At 39.1% G+C, this 26,147-nt stretch overlaps 1 protein-coding gene across 4 annotated transcripts in view; it reads right to left on the bottom strand.

Annotated features, from left to right (window-relative positions):
• Positions 1 to 26,147, bottom strand: part of NRCAM (neuronal cell adhesion molecule) — a 117,909-nt gene that overhangs the window by 49,934 nt on the left and 41,828 nt on the right. For all 4 annotated transcript variants that reach the window (XM_029910824.1, XM_029910823.1, XM_029910825.1 and 1 more), the window contains 10 exons: positions 21,326 to 21,469; positions 20,043 to 20,154; positions 19,542 to 19,708; positions 19,300 to 19,447; positions 15,959 to 16,083; positions 12,673 to 12,774; positions 11,108 to 11,305; positions 10,924 to 10,994; positions 9,742 to 9,967; positions 9,311 to 9,426 (listed from right to left, as the gene is read on the bottom strand). In XM_029910824.1, coding sequence (XP_029766684.1) covers positions 9,311 to 9,426; positions 9,742 to 9,967; positions 10,924 to 10,994; positions 11,108 to 11,305; positions 12,673 to 12,774; positions 15,959 to 16,083; positions 19,300 to 19,447; positions 19,542 to 19,708; positions 20,043 to 20,154; positions 21,326 to 21,469 — 1,409 coding nt within the window. The remainder of the gene's footprint in view (positions 1 to 9,310; positions 9,427 to 9,741; positions 9,968 to 10,923; positions 10,995 to 11,107; positions 11,306 to 12,672; positions 12,775 to 15,958; positions 16,084 to 19,299; positions 19,448 to 19,541; positions 19,709 to 20,042; positions 20,155 to 21,325; positions 21,470 to 26,147) is intronic.

Below are 26,147 nucleotides of genomic sequence, written 5' to 3'. Positions count from 1 at the left end.
TTGTAAAAATGGGCCAGCATGTCCTCAAAGGAATGGGGGGATGACAAGGGAGGAAGAACAACTGAAACAGTGCTCTGGTCCAACAAGTCAAAATGTCTACTTAGCATGCACCAAAGGAGGACACTCAAGACCGAGTGCTTCCTCTTATGAGACTTGTCCCTCTTCCTGGAGTAATCTTGCTGTTTCGAGGGGGAAGGGCTGCACAAACGGATGCTGCAGCCTGTACAGCTGTTGTTGCTGTGTCCCGCAGTGGAGTCTCTGTGAGGGTGGCACAAACACCCCCAAATACCTTAAAGTAGTCCTCAAATCCTTAAAGGAATGCAGGGTTTCATCAGTCTTGTCCGAAAACAAGGTTCAGCCATCAAAAGGCAAGACCTCAATTGCTTACTGGATATCCAGAGCGATCCCCAAGTTTTGGAGCCAGGAAGTCCTCTTCATGGTTATTGCCCCTGGCTGAAATGTCTGCAACATCAAGGGTGGATTGCAGAGATGTTTTGGCCACCAAGCAGCCCTCAAAGACAAATGCCCGAAACTCCTCTTTTGAAGCCTTGGGCAATTGCTCCTCAAATTTGGCCATAGCTGACTAATTAAGAAAGTCATATTCAGCCAGCAAAGCTTGCTTGTTTGTGATCCTCATCTATAGTGAAGAGGAGATGTATATCCTTCTTCCCAAAAGGTCCAGGCGCTTAGAGTCTCTGTCCTTGGCAGTGGACTTGAATCTGCCCTGCTGGGCTGTCATTCACCACCATGACCACCAGGGAGTTCTAGGCCAGATGGGAACAGAACCACATGCATCCCTGAACAGGCATAAAACAGCACTTCTCCAAACGCTTGGCCACTGACAGTACTGAGGTCAGTGTACCCCAAAAAGCTCTCGCAGGCTCGAAGGCCGCCTCGTTAATTGGAAGGGCCACCCTTTCAGGGACAGAGGGCTGGAAAATGTCCATGAGTTTATGGGTATTCTCCTGGAGAAACTCTGCTTGAATACCAAGGAATGCAGCCACATGGCGTAAAAGGTACTGGTATGCCTTGAAGCCCTCCAGGATGGAAGGGGAGGATGAACCAGGCAGCACCGCATTGTCTGGGGACAAGGACGAGGCTGTTGGCTGAGCCACAGATGTGTCGCTCCTGAGGTAGCATCTCCAGATGGGGAAACTCTGGTGGCTCCACAGGAAAGGGAACCATGGGCGTCTGGACTTGCGGCTGATCTGCAGCCCCCAAAGTCACACGAGTAGGCAATCTTGGTTTTGACTTGGACAAAGGAGCTTACCACTGAGCCCAAGGGGGCTACTGGTATCGGTAAGACATTGGTGGCCAGTAGATACGGGGCGCGCACACTCGTAGTTGGAATACATGTCTGCATTTACTTGAAAAATAACCAAAATTGGTATGTCAGAAACTAGCTTTAATTGCTGGACAAAATAATGAGGGGACAGGCTAGTCTGCTCATCACTCACTTTTGGTGTCCTTAAAAAAGACTTAGGGGAGAAAAATCAAAGCAAATGCAACAATTAGTGAATGAAAAAAGGAAAGGAGTAAGCTTCACCATCATGGCTGCCACTCCTACAGCTCCTGGGAGACCCGGGATCTACTGTTACACTTTTGGGCTTTTGTCATCCTGATCCTGAGAGATGTTCTGATCAGCCCAGGCTGGAGAGAGAGACCCAGATGACATCACCACCTCCACTGGTTTTGGCTGAATCCTGAACACCACCTGGGATGTGAGACTGTTACTTCGTCCCTTGTTTGTCCTTTTACTTCCCCCCTTTATTTCTTCTCTTTCCTATCCTTCTCCTATTGATTTTTGTCTAACGGGAGTCTCTTAGCCAGCAAAGACTATATTGTGCAACACTGCTGTAAGCTTGTGACCAGAAAGACAGCTAAAAGCAATGCCTAAACAGCCCAATGCTGATACAAGTTTGTCAGGTCTCAGAGTGGCTGGTTACACCTCATATTGTGCCTGTGTTCTCCAGCAAAGAGGATGCAAATGAGAGTCAACACGAGAGATATAAGCTGCATATTCTATCTTTGCTGTTCTTTTCTCTTCCCTATTGTGTGTTGTCCTTGTCTCCGTGGGTCCTGCGTTTCCTGATGGATTTCGCTAGCCTCAGAGGTTCACTGTGACCCTCCAGTTAACCCTTCTCTCTCTAGAGACAAGGGTCACAGTCTACTGAGCCATTTTCATCATAAGCCAGCGAGGGAAGTGAGGAGAAGCTATCCTCCCTTGCACAGTCTCTGTTGTCTCCCAGTCTCAGCCCAGGGACCCTAATAGTATCAGCTATGGTAGCTGACCTTTTAGGAACAGGACATGTTCAATTCCCTGGGCTACTTCCCCACAGCAGCCCCCACTTCCTCAAGCTCCACTTCACCCTTACCTCAGGGCCTCCTTCCTTGTGCCTGATATGGTATGTACTGCTCAGTCTCTCTAACAGCACAACTTCCTCCTACAGCTCCTGACATGCATGCCCACCTGACTAACTGGGAGGCTTTTAACTAGTTTCAGCCAGCCCCTGATTGGCTTCAGGTGTCCCAATCAACCTAGCTGTCTTCCCTGCCTTCTGGAAAGCTCTTAATTGGCCCCAGGTGTCTTAATTGACCTGGAGCAGCTGCCATTTACTTATCCAGGGATTTGTTTAACCTGGGGCTAATATATCTATCTCCCACTACTTTTCTATAGCCATCTGCCCTTGCCCCGTCACTGTGTGTTTGTCTTGGGTTGCTTCTATGAAACAGAATTGGACTTTAACAATAGCAGCAATAACAAAAGCTCCAGCTCAGCTCCTTTTTCCCAAAAACTTCTTTTATTCCCAAAAGGACAGTTATTATAATCTTTAATACCATCTAAGAGATGGTCAAACAAGGACTTTTTCCTTATAAAAACTCACTCCAGCTAAAGGGAAAGGGAACAGGAACAAGGGAGGTTGTTAAAATGAAAGCCTTAGTTAATATTTTATATTCCAAACACTTTAACTGTTTTTCCTTTTCTGTATCTTTAATAAAAGGTTAAAGGGATTTTTAACAGTGTGTTTGCCATGGGTCTAAGCAGGCCTCTGTGTAGTAAACTCTGGACCTTGTTTAACAATGTTAATGTGGACAGTGACTGCGTCATTGTTAACACCTTTGACTCTTTGGAGCCATATATTCCATCAAAATAAATAGAACATGTCCCTACCAGCAATGTATGTTCTCTTGTGTCTGCCACCCTCCCTCCATGAATAGACACTGCCTACTTCCCCTGCTGTCCGCTCAAAGTTTTTTTTTTTAAAATATGGAGATATACCTATCTCATAGAACTGGAAGGGACCCTGAAAGGTCATCGAGTCCAGCCCCCTGCCTTCACTAGCAGGACCAAGTACTGATTTTTGCCCCAAATCCCTAAGTGGCCCCCTCAAGGATTGAATTCACAACCCTGAGCTATCCCTCCCCCCTTCTTTCACAGTTGACTGCTGGGGAGGGCATTTCTGACATCCACCTTCAAAATTTTAGAATGTTACACACGGCAAATAACTATTGTGCTCTCTTGAAACTGACCTGGTGAGGTGCTGAGCAAATTCAGTCTCTTACTCTGTCCTTTTCTGGTGAATATGAACCCAGTTTTGAATACCTCAGCCCCAATTCCTTCAAGCGCTTCTCCTTTCTTATTCTCGTCATGTTTTTCCTGGGTGCTCATGAAAGGAACTGGATTGACAGAGCTGGAGATTCACCTCTATTCATTTACTCAGCAAAAGGTCAAGATTTTCACTGTATGGCGGGTGTCTCTAGCAACGCACACTCTTTGGTGTCTGCTAAGTACTACTCAAAAAATTTCAGTTAGCCTAATGGTGTTCTTTCAGACTTAACAAATGTGATGGTTTAATCCCCCTCAGAGTATATTTGTTTTAGTGCTGTGTCACTCTTCTCTTGATAAGAGGCTTCAGACTTTCCCAGAATGAAGGTGAGCTTCCCTGGCATAATTACTGAGATTCTACTTGGCACCTTTTACTTTACCTTTCAGTCTCCTTAAAACAATTATCCAGAGAGTGTTAAAATTTGCCCCCTTAAAATTTTGTGTTACTCCTAGGAACATCACCCTCAAATATATCAACATTTATTTTGCAGGGCCACTGTGAGTGTGATCCCACACTAAAATTACTAGAATAAGGTCTATGGGGTAAAATCCTAGCTCCAGTGACGTCAATGGCAAGATTCCCATTGAATTTAATGGAGCCAGGATTTTACCCATTAAGAATATGAAATGATGGACTTCGTTAGTCCTGGAAAGCCCATTTAGACAAAGAAATCTGTTATGCAATACCAGGTGCCTTTGGTTAAGAATCTTATTCTTATCATTGTGACTTCTACTTTGTTTTAGTTTTAGTTTATTTAGGGGGTGAACTTAAAGGTGCTAGTCTCATGCTATCCTGTCAGGGATCGGGTTATATATATTGCTATCAGGATTTTAAGTTTATCAAGCTCATGTAGCTTGATCTTAGTTTCAATTACATCAACTGTAAATGATTTCAATTATAGTAATAACAGGATCTACTTGTTTTTATTACTTTGCAGGTGATAATATTGTTATTCCAGCATAAGGTACTGTGGGAAGACTTACAATATAAAAAGAGTGTCTACAGAGCAAGAGACTTCCTTCTGAAGGAAAGAGATTGGTTCTATTGGTTTTCAATAGAAAGGATAACTCTATGCCCTTCAGTTTTGAACAGACGCAGTTGGCAGAATTTGAGGTAGGAAAACAACAAACTGAACCCTGGTTGATCAGATTCATGCAACAGCATTTCTTGAAACACCTTGAAACTTCTTCCGTTCTGTAGTACTCCTACAAAAGTATTATGATCAGAATGAGTAAATCAATCAGTGTTTAGCCTATGGCGAGGTTGTAATCAGTTTGGATTTTTCATCTGTTCTGAACAGCTTGGCAGCATTTTTACAAATCCGAAGTTTATTAGGTAACAGAACAGGAAAGAAATGAGAGCCAATGGCATGTAGAATATGTGGCAAATGTGACCTAAAAAGATTGGTCAAGAGAAGGAGAGTTACAAGTGTTATAAAATCTGCTATGAGGAAGATATGAAGTAAAAATATTTAGAGTAAAAAGAAGAAAAAAAAACCCAAACAAGGATATACTAATATTTTGGTTCACATGAGCATTTCACACAGGTTCAGTGTTGAAAAATGCTTCTAATTTTCACCCTCCTGACCAGTTTAGCTTCAACTCCTGCTGGTAGTAGTAGAATCAAAGCTAAACCAGGGCTGAGTCATGACATGTAAATTTTCAAAAATGTTGAAGTTACAAACTTTTCTGAAAGCACTTTAGTATGGGAATGTCAGCAGTCAGGCTGAAAATTATCTCTGACTGAAATGAACTTGGAGGACATTCTACCAGGTGATGCAAAACAACCTTACTAAGAACAGATCAAATAGGTGGTCTATTCATCTGGAAACTGACAGGATCACTACTTCATACCAGTGCTGGCTCTGCAATACAAGGTGCCAGAGCTCTGATCGGTGAAGAAAAGGTGATTTGGTAGGGGAATGCGAAGTTCAAAGAGAATATGTTATACACCTCTACCTCGATATAACGCTGTCCTCGGGAGCCAAAAAATCTTACCGCGTTATAGGTGAAACCACGTTATATCGAACTTGCTTTGATCCACCGGAGTGCGCAACCCCGCCCCCCTGGAGCGCTGCTTTACCGCATTATATCCGAATTTGTGTTATATCGGGTCGCGTTATATCAGGATAGAGATGTATTATTCACATAATTTATAGTTCAGCCAGGAAAATGAATTAAAGTAATAGGGAGAAGGGGAGCAGCACCACTTAAAACAATGTGTGTGTTTGTATTTAATCAGAATGATTCACTGCACTCAATGGTATTAACTAGGGGCCTGATCTACTTGCCATTTTGCAAATGTGCAAGGGTGAGCTGGGTGTAACCTGCTTCATACTGCAGCTACCCACATGACTTTCTATTCTCTGGCTGGCTCTCAGTCATGTGACACCTGGGCACACCTTCTCCATTGAGCCGTGTACGCGTTCCTAATGTAATGCTGCACATCCAATGACCAAAAGGTTTGAAATCAGTTCCAGTAAATACATGCAGTAATCCTAATATAGAAGTCATTTTGTTTTCCAGAAAGGTCTGAATTTCGCTTTAGGACTTTGCTGTTGTCTCACGAAAGGTAACTGACTGCTTTGTAAACCATACAAATAACTATGACATTTGAAGTGCACTGTCTTTGTGAAGTAGTTATTCAGATTGGGCCTGCTCCAACCCACACTGAAGTCAACGTGAGGCTTTCCATTGATTTCAATGGGAGCTGGACTAGGACTATTGGGAAGTATTACCATGCAATGCAGTGTTATCCAAAAGTCTTACTCCTGACTGCCACTCCATTTATTTTGTGCCATCTGCAAATTTTACCAGTAATGATTTTGTATTTTCTTCCAGATTGTTGCAGAATGCAGTCTTTGAGAATACCCCTTATGGCACGCTGCTGGAGACACCCTGCTTCAGTTTTCTATCCTGGGTCTTCAACGTACCACACAGCTGCCAACACTGTGCAATTCTTGGAGTGACTTAACCCTCCCACTGATTCATGTAACAGTCCGACTCCTTCTGCAGTACATAAGTCCAAAAAAACCCACATAAAAACCAGAGAGTCTTCTGACCCAATCTTTAGCTGGTGACAACCCTTCCTCTCAGGGCCTGTCCTCTCTAGCTAACACTCTTCAACCCTCCTGGACTTTGCTCAGGCTTTTCCCGCTCTTTTGAGAGTGCCAACTAGATGTAAGATCCATCCAGGGCCTCTTTCCCTGGTGTCCTTCTGCAACCTGGTGTCTCTCTACCTGAACTTCCCCTGCTCCCCACAGATCCTCTTCAGTTCTCCTCCATACCATCACCCTGCTCCAAGGCCTACTATCACAGGAGCCCCACCGCCCCACTCCCTGTATTCCCCCTTTTTAAACTGAGCCTTTACTGAGCCCCACAGATGACAAATACATGAAAGGATGGGAGTTGCCTTACCAAGTGTGAGGTCAGTCGAACGAGACAATTCAAACAACAGCAGGATAACAAAGGAAGAAAAATAGCTTTTCAATTGGTAATGAGAGTGGCTCATTTCAGACAGTTGACAAGAAGGTGTGAGTAACAGTAGGGGGAAATTAGTATTGGGGAAATTAAGTTTAGGTTTTGTAATGACCCAACCACTCCGCACTCCCAGTCTTTATTCAGGCCTAATCTGATGGTGTCCAGTTTGCAAATTAATTCCAGTTCTGCAGTTTCATGTTGGAGTCTGTTTTAGAAGTTTTTTTGTTGAAGAATTGCCACTTTTAGGTCTGTTATTGAGTAACCAGAGAGACTGAAGTGTTCTCCTACTGGTTTTTGAATGTTATGATTCCTGATGTCAGATTTGTGTCCATTTATTCTTTTGCGTCGAGATTGTCCGGTTTGGCCAATGTACATGGCAGAGAGGCATTGCTGGCACATGATGGCATATATCACACTTGGTAAGGCAACTCCCATCCTTTCATGTATTTATACCAGCTCCTGTATTTTCCACTCCATGCATCTGATGAAGTGGGTTCTAGCCCACGAAAGCTTATGCCCAAATACATTTGTTAGTCTCTAAAGTGCCACAAGGACTCCTCGTTGTTTTTGCTGATAGACTAACACAGCTACCACTCTGAAACCTGTAACCCCCAAGGAGATTACCTAGATTCCTGGGACTCTGTCTGCTGGCAGCTCAGGGAGAGGCACACTGTCCCTGGTAGGGAGGGGGAGCCAAGGCAGACTCAGAGTCCGCCCAGCAACCAATAGGGAGTGACAGGCCCTCCCAGGGAGAAGCCATTTTGTAGTCAGTCTGGAGCCAGCCAGGAAAAGGACAGGACTGGCTGTGTGGGGAGCTGGTGAGACCCAGGCCTGCATGCAGGGTTCCCCCTGAGAACAGGCCTCTAGGGACCTGACAGCAGATCCCTCAGCTGGGTTTTTCCTTCCCCACTGGTGATTCCCAATTTGCAGCGTTTGCTGGGAAATTTCCCCAGCCAGGCTGAGTTCGCCCTCCAGCTCCCTAGGTGAGACCAGTCACCACATGGTCAGCTCTGCTCTGTCTGTTAGTCCAGGGCAGCTCCCTGCTGAGTGTGTGACTGGAGGCTGGGCTAGGAGGCTACAGTTTGGATGTTAGGTGTAGTTGTATAACCTACACCTTGAGCCCTGCACCCCTTTGTGCTGAGGGGAAATCCTGGGACGGACGCAGCCTGATTCCTGCCTGAGGAGGATCCCTGCCAGCAGACAACAGCCCCTCTGCAGTGACTGAGGAGTCCAATGTCATCTTCGAACCTGAGGATCATTCATGGAGTTTGTGAATGCACCATCTTTTAGTTAGTCAGGGAATTTGTTTTGGGGACCCCCTACTCCCTGAACTGTGTCCTCAAGCCACAGAGTCAGGGTTTGAGGATTTTATAAACTGCTGCATATTACACCTGTGGAAGGATTTACCACCTCCTCCCACTTGTGAGTCCTTTGGGCTGTACTGAACCCAGTCAGCCACACTGCTAAGCCACTGCAGAGAAGAATTTTGTGGTTATAGGTCATCAAGGGCCCCAGCAAAGTATGCGTACCAACGGGACACAAATTTTACATTTGCTACATCAAGTCACGGGTATTTTCCGTGTGGGCACCGGTGACCCTAAAAATAGTGTTTCACCCTGTTATGTTGTATTTGTCTCCCGTTTAATATAATTATTGTGCTGAATATATTTTCATGTGTTTGGGTTATTTCTTGGAAGTCTCCAACTATCTGGCAAGTAAGTGGGGATTATTCTGTAGCTAGAATTTTCCACCCACGCTGCCCTGGTGACCCTGCCAGGAAGGAGCAAGGAGGGTGGAGGCACTGCCAAATAATTTCATAGGAAAAAATGAAAGAAGATACACCCTGCTGAGTGGGTGGTGGGATCCAAAAGAACCCAGACCTGTCCATCAAAACCTGTAAGCGGATTGGCATTAAAGGAGGTAACCAGGTGGAGAAGGGCGCTACACTTAGATAATCAGATTTTAATCCTTGTAATATGGGCTATATTGATTTTGCACAGTGATAATTATTTTTAACCAAAATTCCATGCAGGAATAAGTTAATTGCCTTACATATTTGTCTTAAGTATATTATGTCAACAAATTATCAACCAAAATTGTGCTATAATAAAAAACCTAAAATACTCATTTTAAATTGCAGTTACCTCCCTCCCAAACACATATACACATTAAGAGAATTTTATTTTGATAGATGAGGATATAAAAGCTTCTACCATTACTTACCCTGTATCCTTGAAGGTGTCCTCGGACAGTTTTTAGTGGAACGGGGTCCCAGTGCACCTTGGCTAATGTGCTGTTAACAATGTGCACCTGCACGTTGCCTGGAGCAACCATTGGTACTGTGTGGGAGAGAGATGCAACGAATCCCAGATTATAATCAGAGACTATATGAACAGATAATACACTCATAAAGGAATGGGTCACACTGTTGGCTCATTTAACAACTGTTTGTTGAAGTGGGCCTCAATATTCATACCGCTGAGGTTTATGAAGCCTCTGACTATCCTCCAAAGATTTGAAGTTTACAATTTTCATTTATTATGTGAGAGAAAAATTCCCTCCCACAAATTTTCAATGGCTTTTTTTCAATCCCTCTGTGACTTTGTATTTGGATATTTTTAATTAGTACAAGTCAGTCAGTCTGAGAAACTTACAGTCTTCCCCAGAATGTCCAATCACCTCTGCAGGTTCTGGTGCATATCCTAAGTCATTTAAAGCCTGTACTTTTATCTCATATGGAACAAAGGTTGGTGTACCAGATACAATATATTTTGAAACATTTGCAACTATAACAGAAGTCCACTCATCACCAACATCTTTCTGACGCCAACTGACTTTGTATTGAAGACCTGGTCCATTGGACTGAAAACCTTTTAAAGGCTAAAATGAAAAAAAAAGAAATGAATGCATTAACATTATTTTATAACATTTGTAAAGAAGAGCAATCCAGGATAATAACAAAATCATAGGCTTCTAAAGAAGAACAAAGGTGTAAAAATGAGCCTGATTCACCATGTGGTTCCCCCAGTTTTATACCAGTGTAATGCTATTGAAACTTCTGTATTATGCTGTTTCATTTTTATGCTGGTGTAATTTCAGTTACCCTGGCATCAAAATGAAATAATGCATTCGTATATCACCTGGAATGTTTTGAAAAGCAGAGAACCTAATCACTAAGTGTTTTAATCATGCAAGCTAACTGATGTAAATATATTCTTGTTGTCAGTTTTCTTCAGTCGTGGAAGACAGCTACTACGAAAGAGCTAAAAGAAGTTATTATAAATCATATTTCCCAGAGAGCTGGAACCTTTTCAAAGCTGTAATGGGAAGCTGACTTTGCAGTAATGGGTAGTTGGGAATCCGTGTTTAGAAACAGAATCAGAATTCTTGCCTTGTAAGTGTCAGTACAATGCGTCCACAAACAGCTTGAAGTGGGAAGGTATAATGATAATTTAGTTTATAATAAAGCTTAGTGAAGAGTTAGGATTTAAATCTGAATCCATTCTAACATTATGAGGCTAACTGATCTAAGATACTATGTATATATTTTAATCTTAATGCATGAAAACTCTTCAAGTTATCCTAAATTAATGAGTTTGTCAGGAAGATGGAGAAACCACTAATTAACCAAGGAGAAAACAGTCCTTTGAAAGTATGTTTCTCACTGTGAGTATTTATTTACATTTTCCCCCCTATTTAAGAAAGGGGAAAGGTTCAGACAAATTAATGGATTTTTATTTTGTCTCAAACAAGCATCAACTATAACATCTATTAATTTGTTCAAAGTTGATACTTTTATTTTCTAGAAAATGTTACTTATAGGCTAAAAAACTTACCTCCCATATAATCACCAAATTATCGGGTTCTGATCCTATCCCTTGAACACCGGAAGGATTTTCATCTGGCTCTAAAAGTTAAATATTTATAATTGAGTAAGGCCCGACTGTTCTTTGAATTCTAAATCATTCAATGGCATCTAAAGAGTAAATTGATTACTGGTAAATGGTAGTGTTTATTTACTTGCAGCTTTTGTTAGGTATTGTTCAGATGCTTCACTTGGCTGACTTCTACCAATCTCATTGACAGCTATTACACGGAATGAATAGTTAACATATGGAGACAGCTTTAACTGTACAGTTGTCTGAGTCCCACGGACTTCTGTCTGGTAATGCCATACCCCTGGTTCATGCATTCCATCTTCATATTCAATGACAAAATCTATCAACAAAAATTGAGTTCAATTATACGTCAGAACTATAACATTCCTAGGCATCAGAGACTAGCACAGTCATTTATGAATGAAATAATCATAAGTCAGCAATCTAATCTACACTAAATATTTTTAAAATAAACTTGAAATTATAATAAATAAGTTAGAGAACAAACTGAACAAGCAGTCCTTAGCAAGAAATGTAATGGAAACATTACTCTTTGGCATTCTAACTGTAAGTAAGCATAATTCTATTGTAACTGTCTTAGCTGCTTGGATACTGCCACAACAGGAGCCTTAGAAATACCATACTGAGAAAAAGAAACAATAGATGAAGTTTCAGCACAGAAATAAGCACTGAGAGAAAACATCTGAAATTGTATATGTAGTGTGATGGACCTGCTAAGCAGGGATTATAACTCCCGTCAGCACTCCCCACTGCACATCCCCTTTCTCCTGGCCAGGTAAAGGGAAGGGTCCTGAATGAGGAAGTGGCCGGGCTCAACTGGGAAGTGTTGGCTGCTTGCCAAGCCAGGAGCTGCAGAGAAATCGGATGCGGAGAGGAAACTGTGGGAACTGAACACAGCTCCATGTGTGGAACAGGCTGTGACTGCTGGACGTTACAGCTGAGTGCAAACTGTGTGGGACTTACGGGGGAGCAGCAGTGGCTGGGGAGGGAGCCAGTGCAGAAGGGCCCCAATGAGAGACACAACAGAGTCTGGCCTGGAAACCTGCAAGCTCCTGTTTGCTGGAATAGAGACTGGACTGGGGAGCACACCCCAAGCACTAGGCCTGAATGAACTGCTTCCGGGGCCCAAAATATGTTTATTTCTGTCAAAAGTCTGGCTTTGAAAAGATCAGAAAAACCATCTGGTTTATAATTTTGAGGATGTTAAAGCCTTTCTGTCAACAAAGATTAATAACACATAAAGATATTGCTGCCAATGAGCTTTCAAATTCAACTGTCGCACAGTCAGGTTAGTTTAAGATTTTAAGGGCACATACCTTCAAAAAATGTATGGGAGTAACTTTATTTCAATGGGGCTACACATATGATTAAAAATTTACTCCTGTATGTATTTGCAGGACTGAGCCCTTAAAAGGGGTTTCACATGGATGCAAGTGTCTGTGCTACTGGTTGGGACTGCAGGATTAGGGGCTTTTGACTGAACTCTCTGGGGCAGGGAATGTGTCCTTCCATATGTTTGAATAGCATGCAACATGTTTTGAGCACCACTGTAATACTGGTAAATAATAATAACAACGAAAGAATGTATTTGCTAATCTTACTACACAAAGTTATATTTCAAAAGTCTTTGGAATCTGAAAAATTAAAACAATGAATTTTTGTTCCAGTAAATATAACCAAACATACTTGTAATGGGGCTGTTATTGTCATAGCCTGGTATCCAGGACAGCTGTATGCTTCTTTCTAGCTGATCTGTTAATTCTAAATCAAAGGGTGGATTTGGACGATCTGTAAGCCAAATAAATACATACAGTAGTAACTAAATAAAACAGATTAAAGAGTTTCTTCCTGGCAACAATTCTCACATTTCAACCAAAACTTTTCCAAAAGCACAACAATAAAGAGATCTACTTTCATTATGCAGATATGATTTAGTGGCCATTTGCATGCAATTGGAATGGAATGGATAAGAACTGATGTTGCTGGGAACTTTCTAAATACATTTGTAACAAGCAAATACTACTGATGGAAACTCTATGCTTGATTGTTTTGCAATATAAAAGCTACCGTAATGAAAAGCAAAGAAATATGAAATGCATGGTTCAGCATCACGTTCAGTTAATGACTAATGAATATGAGTAGCTAAATATTATATATGAAATAAAATATTTGGTCATGGAAAATAAAGAAGCGCAGATATTAAAAAGAAACTGTTTCAGAATTACTACAAATATTTCATGCGTCAATTTAAGAAAGATGCTCTGCAATAAGAAAAACAAAGACATTTTACTTTTAACCTACACATTTTAAGAAGCCTGAAAATATAAACTAAACTGTTAATATACAATACTCTGAATGCATAATTATGAAATTGTTCATCCAAAATTGCTGAAAATTATTCATTATATTAATAACCATTTGGAATGAAAGACCGGAGTAGTTCCATTGAGGTCAATGGGACTTATTAAAGTGAATAAAGTTATTCACATTTTTAAGTGTTTGCAGTATCAGGTCCATAGTACCATATTTTGCCTTGCATCGCAAATTCAAAGAATATGATAGTAAACTAAACACCTTATTCAGGATATTGTAAAAGATTAAAATCTAGGCACTCTTATGCCATAACATTAAAATTCATGTAAAATGTTAATGAGAAGCAGAAAAGAACCTTGGTAATAAAGTCTGATTTCATTTCCAGCATGGAATAAAATCAAAACATTTATGAGATCAATTCTTGGGTCACTTTTAAGGACCCCTTTCCACTGAGACAACAGGATGCTTTTTGACATTGCAAATACCTATCTAGGGCCATGTAAACTGCTACAATTAGATTTTCAGGGTTTGTTTAGCTCAGGGGTTGGCAATCTTTCAGAAGTGGTGTGCCGAGTCTTCATTTATTCACTCTAATTTAAGGTTTCGCGTGCCAATAATACATTTTAACATTTTTAGAAGGTCTCTTTCTATAAGTCTATAATATATAACTAAACTATTGTTGTATGTAAAGTAAATAAGGTTTTTAAAATGTTTAAGAAGCTTCATTTAAAATTAAATTAAAATGCAGAGCCCTCCAGGCCGGTGGCCAGGACCCGGGCAGTGTGAGTGCCACTGAAAATCAGCTCGCGTGCCTTGCCATAGGTTGCCTACCCCTGGTTTAGCTTATGCTTCTGCACTGTGGAAGCTAGAATTAAAGGCCTTGATGCTTCTCTCAATGAAGTCAACAGCAAAACTCCCTCTAATTTAAATGATGCAAGATCAGACCTATACTTGTTTTTGATGTGGGCTTTCAGGACACTGCTGAACTTTTTTTCCCAGTATTTGTACTGTATTACAAATTATTACAGAAAATATATTGCATTACTGTACTTAGTATGAAGAAATTTAATGATACTGTAAACAACAAATTAAAAAAATTGTTTAAAAACTTCATTTTCTATAAATTGTATACTCCCAAATAATTTAAAATAGCCTTCGTGTAAAATTCCAAAGGCTAATACTATAGTAATGAAACAGTTTGAACAAATGGCTAATAAGAAAATGGTATGACTGCACAGAATTCTCTTCTGCTTTAAAAACAAAAGTTGGTAAAAAGGCATGAAACGGAAAAAACAAAAACAAAGAGGACACAATTTGCAAGAGGCAAAAGTGTGAAATATGTTTGGTAGATGATGCAGACAGATTTTGTATTAGTTTACCGTAAATGATAGCTGGAGTTGGGGTAGCAGCTGAAAAGGACATTAATATAAAGGATTTAATCAAAATTAGTAGCCAAAGAAACATGATTTTACACATAGTTAAAGATTACATTTGTTAGAGATAATAAAGTAAAGTTATTTTTGCTACAAGAAATGGTCAATTTTAAATCATGCATTGATATTTTTTTATTTTTTGCAAGAAAGATAAAGTAACCAATTTTTTTCACATGAAAAATTAAATCAAGAAAATAAATATAGTAAAAGACCCATACACAGACAAATGTTTTTACCCTTATTTTTCATATGGACAAGGTCAATAACAACTAAAACTGGCATTTTGCTTCTCTCACCCTTGAACAGTTATGAAAACCACTGTAGAATGTTAGAGCACCCGTAGATTTTGGTTTGAGACTCCTGCTAGCTTCTCTAGCTAAGAATCACACAGACTATATATTGAAAAGATACTTACAAGGAGGGAGAGGAGAGATACTGGACTGAAGTAAAGCTGGTTAGAGAAATAAAGGAAGTAGGGCTGCCTTCTCAAACACTCAGTGAGCAGAGCCAATAGCTACTAGAAGAGTTTAAACTCCTGGGGACTGATCCTGAGCTGAACAAGAGTGCTGGTAAGCAGCAGGATCTCCTTATGTGGGTATTGATTCCCCCCACAATTGGTGTCCCCAGTCAGCAGAAGGCATGCGCTGGAGGCATATCCACAGTACACTGCACTCCGTCAGTTCCTGGCTGGTGGACTTCATAGCTATTTCTTAATTACAGGAAGCCTAGCTAAACTGAAAGAAAACTAGTCTAACAAAAATCCTGGAAGCAAGAGTGAAAGTTAAACAAGCATATTGTTCAACTTGTTTGAAGCAGAATACAACTGCAGAAGCTGACAAGAACCTCAAGACAACCGATGTTGATGCTGAAATACTCTGCAGAGTCATTGGTCAACTGCAACGTAGGTAAAATCCCACCTACTATGAGATTGACCTTGTCCCATTGGAGACACTACTTTCTGTTCAAAAAAACAGAACGGCTGGTTCACATTTTACCTTCTGCTTCATACACTACCTTAAAAAATATCAGACAATATAGGCAAGATTGAATATCATTTATTTTTTATCTTAAAATTGAACTGAATGCCCAAAGAGCATATATGAATTGGGGTGTTTTTATTTTATCAAACTCTATTAGTGTCCATCATATCAAATCTAATACTGCTTTAACAATTTATACAACACAAACACAGCTTTGCCCTTACAACATTTTAAAAGCAATCTTACCAACAACAGTGAGTACGGCACTTGCAGAAACGCTGTCCAGGGTAGTATTTGCTATACATGTATAGGTTCCATCATCCTTATCAGTTACATTCATAATGGCCAAACTATCTTTATGAATAATAAACCTGTAAACAATACAGTCAATCATGGATTTTTCATTGTTATAATAAAGTTTTGTATAAACATTACCAAATCTTAATGATGGCTTAATATTTTTGTGGGTACTAGCAACATCTCCATGGCTTAATGTATCTTCAACATTTGCACTACAACTACATTTTCACTAATAGGTAACATCAGTATTCAAATGTGTTTTCTTTTCTGAACGACACCTCTCTTAGCAGTTGATTCGGACCTCTGATCTGCAAATGTGTAGCACCAAAAAGTGTTGCTTTTGCACTCAGAAGCTAGCAGAAGCCTTCAATCCTAACTGTCATTGCAACAGGATACTGATGTCCTCCAAAAGACAAGACAGGACAACACACAACTAGAGCTGTGAACATCTGATCAGATTTATAATGAATTCACTTATTCTGAGTTTGCTAATCTTTTGTAGCTGCTTTCTTCAAACACTTGTTTGATCCAGTTTTACTGGAATAAAAGTTCATAGAAAGTGAATTGCAAAGTCTTACGTGTACTTGTGTAATATGCCTAATTGTGGAATATTTGCATATACTATTTGCCTTAACTTTTTAAAATAAAACCTTTCAATGTTTCTGCCCAAATCACGTTTGGGATCCTAGAAATGATTCACCCATGCATGGTCATGAATGTAGGGTAAACACTGACAGAATCTGCTAGAAACATTAATAGGCAGACCCCACCACAACCAAATCCATACAAAGATATGCTTTTCACTTTTGGAACAAAGAACTTACTTTGTGGAATTTGTCTGTATTGGCAGGTTAACATTAGCATAATATAAACTTCAGCCTAAGAACCCTACCCAAGCTTGACTGTTGCTAGGGCTTCCCTATAGGACCTCCTCTCTCCTAGCTTCCAAGCTCCTTCTCCCACTCATCTGCCAGTATGATTTAACAGTAGTTATCTTGCAGTTAAATGCAGAGTTTTAGCCTAGGATGCTCTCAACAGAAAAGTCCTCCATTCTCATATAAGTTGTTAAAGTCGGCCACATGATTACAAAGCTCTAGTGTTTTCTGGATCAAGAACAGAAAAATTACTCTCTCTGTGGTGATTTAGAATTTCAGGCAGAAGGGACCATAACTTCACCTAATATGACCTCCTCTATTTCGCAGGCCTTTACATTTCATCCAGTTACCTCTGTATTGAACCCAATAACCTTTGTTTGGCCAAAGCACATATTCTAGAAAGGCATCCAATCTTCAATGGAAGCCATCAAGAGAAGGAGAATCCTTCATTTCCCTTGGTTCATTCCAATAGTTAATCACTCCCACTGTTAAAAATTTGTGTCTTATTTGTAATTGGAATTTGTTGGGCATCAACTTCCGGCCATTGGTTCTTGGGATTCCTTTCTCTTCTAAATTAAAGAGCCTTATAGTACCAGGTATTTTTTAAAGTACTTATAGTACCTGTTAAAGTACTTATACATTGTAATCAAAGGATCTCTCAATCTTATTTTTGAAAACCTAAACAGATTCAGATCTCAGTCACACACTATGAGGCATTTTCTCCTGCCCTCAAACATTTTTTGTGGCTCTTTTCTGCACCCTTTCCAATTTTTCAACATACTTATTAAAATGCGGACACCAGAACTGTATACAGTATTCCAGTACCAGTCTCACCAACCCATATACAGAAGTCAAATCACTTCCCTGCTCCTACTCACCACTCCCCTGGTTATACATTCAAGGATTGCATTAGCCCTTTTTGCCACAGTATCACACTGGAAGCTCATGTTCAACTGAGGGTCCATTATGACCCCAAGATATTTTTCAGAGTCACTGCTTTCCAGCATAAAGTCCCCCATTCCCTAGATTTGGTCTGCATTCCTTGTTCTTAGATGTCTAATTTAGCATTTGGCTATATTAAAACACATTTTGTTTGAAGATTACCAAGCAATCCAGATCACTCTGTATGACTGTCCTGCCTGTCCTATCATTTATCACTTCACCAATCTTTGTGTCATCTGTAAATTTCATTAGCAGTGTTTTTATATTTACTTCCAGATTATTGATGAAAATGTTAAATAGAATGAAACCTAAAAATGATCCTTGAGAAACCCCACTAGAAACACCACCATGATGATGACTCCCCATGTACAACTACTTTTTAAAATCTGTCAGCTAGCCCTTTCTTAACCCATTCAATATGTGCTGTCTTGATATTGTATAGTGCTATTTTTTTTACTCAGAATGTCATGTACTAAATCAAATGTCTTACAAAAGTTTAAGTATATTACATCTACACAGTTAATTTTATCAGTCAAAATTGTAATCTCATCCAAGAATGAAATCAAGTTTGTTTGACATAATCCATTTTCCATAAAACCATGTTGACTGGCATTAATTATATATTCCTATTTTTTATCAATTGAATCCTCTATCAGCTCTTCCATTATTTCCCCCAGGATTGAAGTCAGGCTTACTGGCCTATAGTTATTTGGGTCATCCTGTTTGCTTGTTTTGAATATCAGCACAATATTAACACTCTTCCAGTCTTCTGAAATTTCCCTTGTATTTCAAGATTTATAAAATGAATATCAGCAGGCCAGAGATCTCCTCACACAGCACTTTCAAGATTCCTGGGTGCAACTTTTCCATTCAGTTTAAAATGTTTATTTCTAGCAGATGTTGTTTAATGATGTCCTTAGTTATTAATGGACTAGAAATTACTTCATCATCCTGATGTGATACAAGTACATCATTCTGCTTCTTTCCAGATATAGAATCAGAAATATTTATTGACCACTTCTGCCTTGCCTGCATCACAAACAATTTTATCATCTCTATCTATTAATGGGCATATACCACTGCTATGAATTCTTTTGCTCCTAATATACTTTTAAAAACTCTTTCTTATTGTTCTTAGCACCAACCATGGATTTGTCCCTGATGTCTTTAGCTTCCCTTATCAAATTTCTACTATTCAGACTTCTAATTTATTTTGATTGCTATTTTCCATTTTTTCCATTGGTTAAATGTTGCTTTTGCATTTCTAATTGCTGCCTTCACTTTGCCACTGTACTAGGATGGGCTTTTAGGCAAAGACAAACATGGGTCTGATGTTGTTATTGATTAGTCTTCTTGTGGAAGTTACTCAACATATGTTGGCTTGTACATTTCAGATGAACAGGAGAAACATGAACAAAAATGAATTTAAAAATACAATTACAAAAAACAAAATAAATAATTTATCTGTACCTTTCATCATCTGGCAGTTCACCATTATCCTTCAACCATGTAATAGTTGGTATTAAGGTAGGATCGTGCTTTATAGTACACTCAAAGGAAACCTGGCCACCCCTTTGAATGATTTTGTATTCAGGCTGTTTAATAATCATTGTTGGATCTGAAATTTAGAGTTGCTATTAGACATTTAAATTGTTTGAAATTCTGGGTTAAACTGTGATTAAAATGGTTTACAACAATGATTAGTTTCTTACCTTTGACTTCTAGATGGACCTCATTTTGTACCTTTCCTAATTTATTCCTTGCTACACAGGTATATGTGCCAGTACTATCCTTTTGTGCCACAGGAATTTCCAGAGTTCCATTGTCATGGAAAACATAAAGATCGCCGCGCAGGATGCTCCCTTTTACTCCCTTAAACCTTTATATTAAAAATTGTATCATTATCCAATATCATGCACTAATTCAATCATATCTAGTGTGAGAAAAGCAAATTTTAGAGTACTGGATAAGAAAATACAGATGTCAAGTAAATCCATGTAGTGAAATTTAAAATGGAAACTATCAGTAATTTAATTAAATGTTAAATTACATAAATAATTTAATGTATCAATATTGTAATCAGTGCATGTTAAAAAAAGAGCACCCTACTTTATTTAAAAAAAAAAGAAATATAGAATAACAAAAAACATTTAAATGATTGCTTTCAAGGAAAGTGTATGCCTCTTCAGAAGTTCTTATACACAATGACTTACCATTCAATTTCAGGCACAGGTGAACCAAAAAAAGCACAATCTAGCAACGCAGGATTGTTTGCAATGACTTGATATAATTTATTAGCAGGAGTCAGAATTCTTGGTGGCTCAGCTAAAAAGACAACACAACACATTTTATTTTAGTTATCTATATAGACGGCATATTTGATTACGAAGATCAGGAGTAGCCTATAAAATTACACATTTATATCTCCCTCTGAGGTGACTTAGGGGCTCTATCTAGCTCTGCTATCTAGCTCTGCTGCTGGTAGTCTGTAGAAGCTGTAATACAGGGGACTCTCCTTGTTACAAGTAAATACTTCCTTCTTGTTTTTCAGTGAGCAATAGTGATAGGCACCGAAGCATATGACTTCACTGGAAGAACTAAATCAGAAAATGCTCAAAAAAAGGAAGCAAGGTCTATTGGGGCAAATATCATTGCCCCAATGCAGATAACTGATTTGAACACACAATTACTAGGATGTTCTACAACCCCTGGGTACAGGGAAGCTGCACACACCAGGATCTGGGGTTAAACTCTTTGGTGAAGCACCTTTCCTTTCCTCTGAGGCATCTTGCAACGAAAGAGGGTCTGTCCTTGGCTCCATCTGCTGAACTCTGACCTTTGGAACTGATTCTGTTGTTTCCTCATGGTGAGGCTTTACAAGGTGACCTCTCTCCAACTCAGATTTTACAACAAGCTTAAGCTCACAGGGAGGCACTGAAGGCCATACTACTCATGGCTGGAGATACTTTCTTAGGAGAAGGTCTCCCTGACTCAAGCATAACCAGATCATCTTGCAAGAGCAGCATCTGAAACAGCGTCTTAAAATCCTTTTGGATCCTTTTTGAGAAGATCTTAAAGGTGTTGCAGGCTTTAGCTGAGTGTCCTTTACCTTTTTCAAGACTATCTGAAGTCCCGGTTTTTATGTGGATCAAGATAACATATTTTTTTTAACGGAACATTAAAAAAATTAAAATGAAACATTAATTTAAACCTAGTGCTAATTAACTCTTTACATGCAACCCCTACAGTGGGGCTCTGTGGAGACCATATATGAAGGAGAAGAAAGAACTGTGTAATATAGGGGTTTGATTAGTATTCATAATCACTTGCAATATAAAATATTTATTTTATTAACGTTTATGTTGACTTAATCAGCAATATTTTTCTGTTACTTACCATTGCAGAAAGTCTGGATTAAATTAAACAATATCAGGAAAATTTATTAATCAACAACTCTTAATTAAGTTACAGATGAAAAATGAAAGATTGATCTTACCCAAAACATTCACAAATGCATTTGCCAGCAAGTATCCATATTCATTAGAGGCATTGCATTGATAAACAGCACTTGATCTTTCTTGCACATCAGAGAAAATAATGGTATCACCATCTACTTTTCTGCTAGGATCTTCTGGGGCAACTATATGGGTTAAAAAAAGTGTATTTATTCTTTCTTAAATTGTTATTAAGATGATGAGTACTATATTTGTGAAGGGAATAAAATATTATGAAAGACAGAAGTATTTCTTGATTCCATCTTCCCAGACTTCCCTTCAGTGGTTCACCGTTATATCATGACGCGATTTAGAAGGTTATCCAGATTCTATCCTTATTCTATACTTATACTGTCCACTGTTCTTTTATGATTAACGTCAAAGGCATATGATCCATGTAATTTGAAGAGGAAAACATACAAAAATATACTGATGTATTTACGATTCAGGCAAACAAAGATACAGACATAGATATGTAATGATTGGGATAAGAAAAAAACCTTCTTCTTAATGCCAAAAGAAAATTAATTTATAAAGATGGGGGAACTTTAGAATATTCTAGGAACTCCAACTGTTCACATGTTCTGCTATTCTTAAACATAAATATGTCTAAAAACATAAAATAAAAAATAGCTTTCCCCACATGAAAATTACCTCAAATTAAACTATAATAGGTCAGATGCATTACTGGGTAGGAGTTCTTTGTGAACATGCTAGGAGCATTTATGGAAGTGGTGTTAGTGATTCAGTAGGTGGCACTCTTTCCTCTGAATGAGTACTGAACCACTGCCAGTTCTAAACTGTTCTGTAGTGCTGCTGCATGGTATTAAACAGCTTCTGAGTTCTAGAAGTGGCCTGGGATGCTTTGGGATGAAATATATAATGCAGAGTAAAAGACAGACATATTATTGAAGTTACTGGACCAAATATTGCTCAGTTATCCCTGCACAACCACAATAAATTGGGTGGGGTTGCATAGGTGAAACTGAAAATAGAATCTAGACTGTCAAATTTTGTTGCATATAAATACACAAAATTACAGTTTTAATGTATTTGCAGACACCACATTTTTGGCGGTATCTCCCGGGTCTACATCCCTTGATATTATCTGTGAATTTGAGAGCATAATTAAGCCTGCAGAATGCATTGCCAAAGATATAATTCAGACCAAGAGCTGAAGAGAAGTAAAAAAAAGAATCCATTCATATGGATTATAAAAACATGCACTGTTAAATTAGCAAGGATTTTTTTTAAATGATATAAATCTTCATGCTTCAGGGCATAACTTAACTTCTAACTGAGAGGGATTAGGAATTAATTCCCATATAGTTTATTTCACAACTGCCTATTATGGGTTGTTTTCCTTGCACCGTATACTAAAACATCTGGTACTGACAACTGTGACAGGCAAGATAGTAGACTAGAAATATCTCTGGTCCAGTTCTGTTTCTCATTATGACCCCCTTTCCTCTGCTCAAATGGCTCTCATCTCACTCTGATTCAAAGGCTTAGTTTACGCAAAGAAATTGCACCAATTTAACTAAATCATTTTCTAAATACATTTTTCCTATCCAATTCCCGGCTCAAGAATGGTTTCCTTCTCAAGCCCAGTTCACCGCCATTCCTAAATCTGGGCCACCATCACTCTGCTGTTGGGGGTAATCGCCTTTGCTTTGCTTCCTTTTGTACCAAAAGCTCCCTGTCTTCTCATATTCTGTTTCAAGACCCCTTTTACCTTAATTCTGCCCATCACCTATATTTCAACTGACTTAACTACCTGGCTGCTTGGTTGTTCACAACATCAACACTTGCCTGTACCTCAGAGAATCCTACTCTCTTTACTACTAAGTACTACTCCTGGTTCAAAACATGTTGCCAACAGACATGCCAAACCCGTGAAAAAATGCAGAAATGTGGCTTGTTTTTGGCTTAATTGGCTTGTGAGTTGCTTGTTGGCTAGTTTTTGTCTTGTAGCTTGTTGCTCGTTTGTCTTGTAGCTTGTTGCTTCTTTTTTTTGATCGGCTCCTGGCAAGCAGGGGCAAAGGGGGGAGACAGTCAGGGTGCACAGCAGGCCCACCACAGTCCCAGACTGCATGCGGCGGGATCTAGTCAAATAAAGTGTTGTGGTTCTTAGGGATTGGCTTATTTTGGCCTTGTTTTGAAATGGGATTAGCTTTATTTTTGGCTTATTGTGAACGTCGGGGTGCTTTTTTACCACGTGAAAGTTGGCAACTGTGGTTGCCAATACTGGCCCTACTAAAAATGTGAAGGAGCCATGCTATTTCACATGTTCACATGCTATGTCAAAGATCTTAATTTTATGAGGAAATTTCAAACTCACAAAGTGAAACAAATCCTCCCATCCCCTGAAATTAAATGCTTAAACAAGGTCTCAATATAATCTCCGAGGGCACATTTACTGTGCTAGGCCCCGATCCTGCAAAAGAACTTTCTGCCAGTGTAGATCCCTTTTACAGGATGAAGTACTTTGAGCTGACTGGCAAAACCACATCAGTTTACATACCTGTGTACTTAAAAAAAAATCTTCTTTATATGGAATATGTATATTCTGTGTGATTAATTTAGGAATTCATTTAATCAAAGATTGATTCTACTGGCATATAATTTAGGAGCTTCTTTAATATTCATGAAACTTATGATTCTTTTACTGTGTTCATCAACAGTTAACTGTCTTTGGGCAATGACCTCAGACAAAGATGTACCAGTAGCACACAAGAGAGATGACATTATTTTTGGAAATGGACTATTTTTTGCAAGCAAGAAGAAGGATTTGCCTTCTAAGACCAGTTTTGTTACATTATTTGATAATTTGTAAATTACGTTCACCACTGTGGAAGGAAGCAACTGAAAATGAGCTCATTTTTACACTTTTATGACAATGATGCTATAGGTAGCATTGAAAAGCCACTTTTAATATATGTGCCATTTTCTGTTGCTTATAACTTTCCCCACAAATTACTTTTTGGGATGAAATTTCTCACATTAAGACTCAGTTCAAAAGTTAACTTGTGTGAGGAGGGTGTGGTGGGGTGAGGGGTGGGGATTGTTAAAATTCCATTCAGATGTGTTTGAGATGTCAGTGTGTGGAAAGAACAGTCAAATCTGACTGTTTTTTGCAGTCCTATCTAAAAGCTGGCTACTTTTTAGAACTTCAGTAAATCTATGGACTTAAGCCCCAATCCTGCAATCTGATCCATGTGGACAGAACCCTGACCTCAAGCAGAGCCCAACTGACTGTGCATAAGGGACCTGCCCATGTAGATGATCAGAGTGCAGAATCATGACTTTTGTTCACAAATAGAACACGGACTATTGGCATATTAGCCAAAATCTGAGGTAGAAACATGGACAGCAAAAGCAGCAGGAAGCTGCACATTGTTTAAATACAGTGTGCAACTTTCTGCTAAAGGAATGATCAGGACTTGCTCAAGGAATTCTGCTGCTCTAGACAAACTCGTAAATATCTGTCCCTGTCAAGCCCACATTTGCTCCCACAAGGTTACTGAAACACTAATCCTGCAAATACTTACACACATGATTACATATTTGCAGGACTGAGACCTGAATGCTTTCCCACTCCCAATATTTGCAGTACCCTTAGGTGCATATTTGCTTTGTGTATGTTGAACCAGCTTTCTCTGTGCTTCTCCAAATATGCAAATAAATACAGCACATTCAAATACAAAGAAAGCTATATATTATGTCCAACACTCTCTTCATCTTAGCTAGTCATTCCACACCATAAGTCTCCCCTATGTTGATCTGAATCTATCATCATTATTAGACTGCACATCCAGTTCTAGTTTTGCATGATATCCCCCATCTCCTAAATAGCACTGGAAATTTCTTACAATAATGTTTATTTGATTGGACTTAGTAGCACCATTCTATTTTCTTTTTAAAAAGGAAAATGCAACATTATAGATACATTAAAAGCAACATTATGGTTAGAGTTGGGTGAAAAATGGGGAAAAAATTCCACAGAATTGTTTTTGCCATTTCTCATTGAAATTTCTAATTTCTGATGAGGTGTATTTACTCTTTAGATTGTATATGTACAAAATTCAGGAAGTTCAAATGTATGATTCTCAGAGCAACAGTTAGTTGAGTACATTGCATGCCCAGTGCATATAAACGTAGATAACTAGCAGTCAAAAGAAGAAAATTTTACCCTGATTACCAAGAAAAAAATCCCTGACAATAAAATATTAGGGCCTGAATTAAAGCCCACTGAAGTCAATTGAAGTCTGTCCATTGATTTCAATGGGCTTTGGATCAGGCCCTAAAATGCTGTTGAATAGTCTTGCCAAGGAAAGGGGGGGAGTTACATTGCCTGGCATATTTAACATTCGACTAGTCAAACATGTAATAGATGTCCATTAGAGAATAACCCCGAGAATGGAGATGGGCTGGATGGCCTAAGATGTATTTTTCCACCTCTGGTTTCTATGAATTTATGATTAATTAATTATTATTACTACTACTATGATAATTGGTCAAGCTGTTGACTGTTCCCAGAATCACTGAATGACTTCCTCATATGGAATGGGTTACCTAGAGAGGTGGTGGAATCTCCTTCCTTAAAAGTTTTTAAAGTCAGGCTTGACAAAGCCCTGGTTGGGATGATTTTGTTGGGGATTGGTCCTGCTTTGAGCAGGGGGTTGGACTAGATGACCTCCTGAGGTCCCTTCCAACCCTGATATTCTATGATTCTATGATTCTGTGATTTCCATGTCTGAAATGAAGAAGCCACCAAATATTAATGTCACAGAAGAGCCAGTATTAAAAGTTCTCAGCAATGTT

The sequence above is a fragment of the Terrapene carolina genome, unplaced genomic scaffold (genome assembly GCF_002925995.2).
Source record: "Terrapene carolina triunguis isolate 2854851 unplaced genomic scaffold, T_m_triunguis-2.0 Scaffold68, whole genome shotgun sequence".
Classification (NCBI taxonomy): domain Eukaryota; kingdom Metazoa; phylum Chordata; order Testudines; family Emydidae; genus Terrapene; species Terrapene triunguis.
The sequence above is the reverse complement of the archived record's forward strand: the minus strand, read 5'-3'. Positions and strand labels throughout refer to the sequence as shown.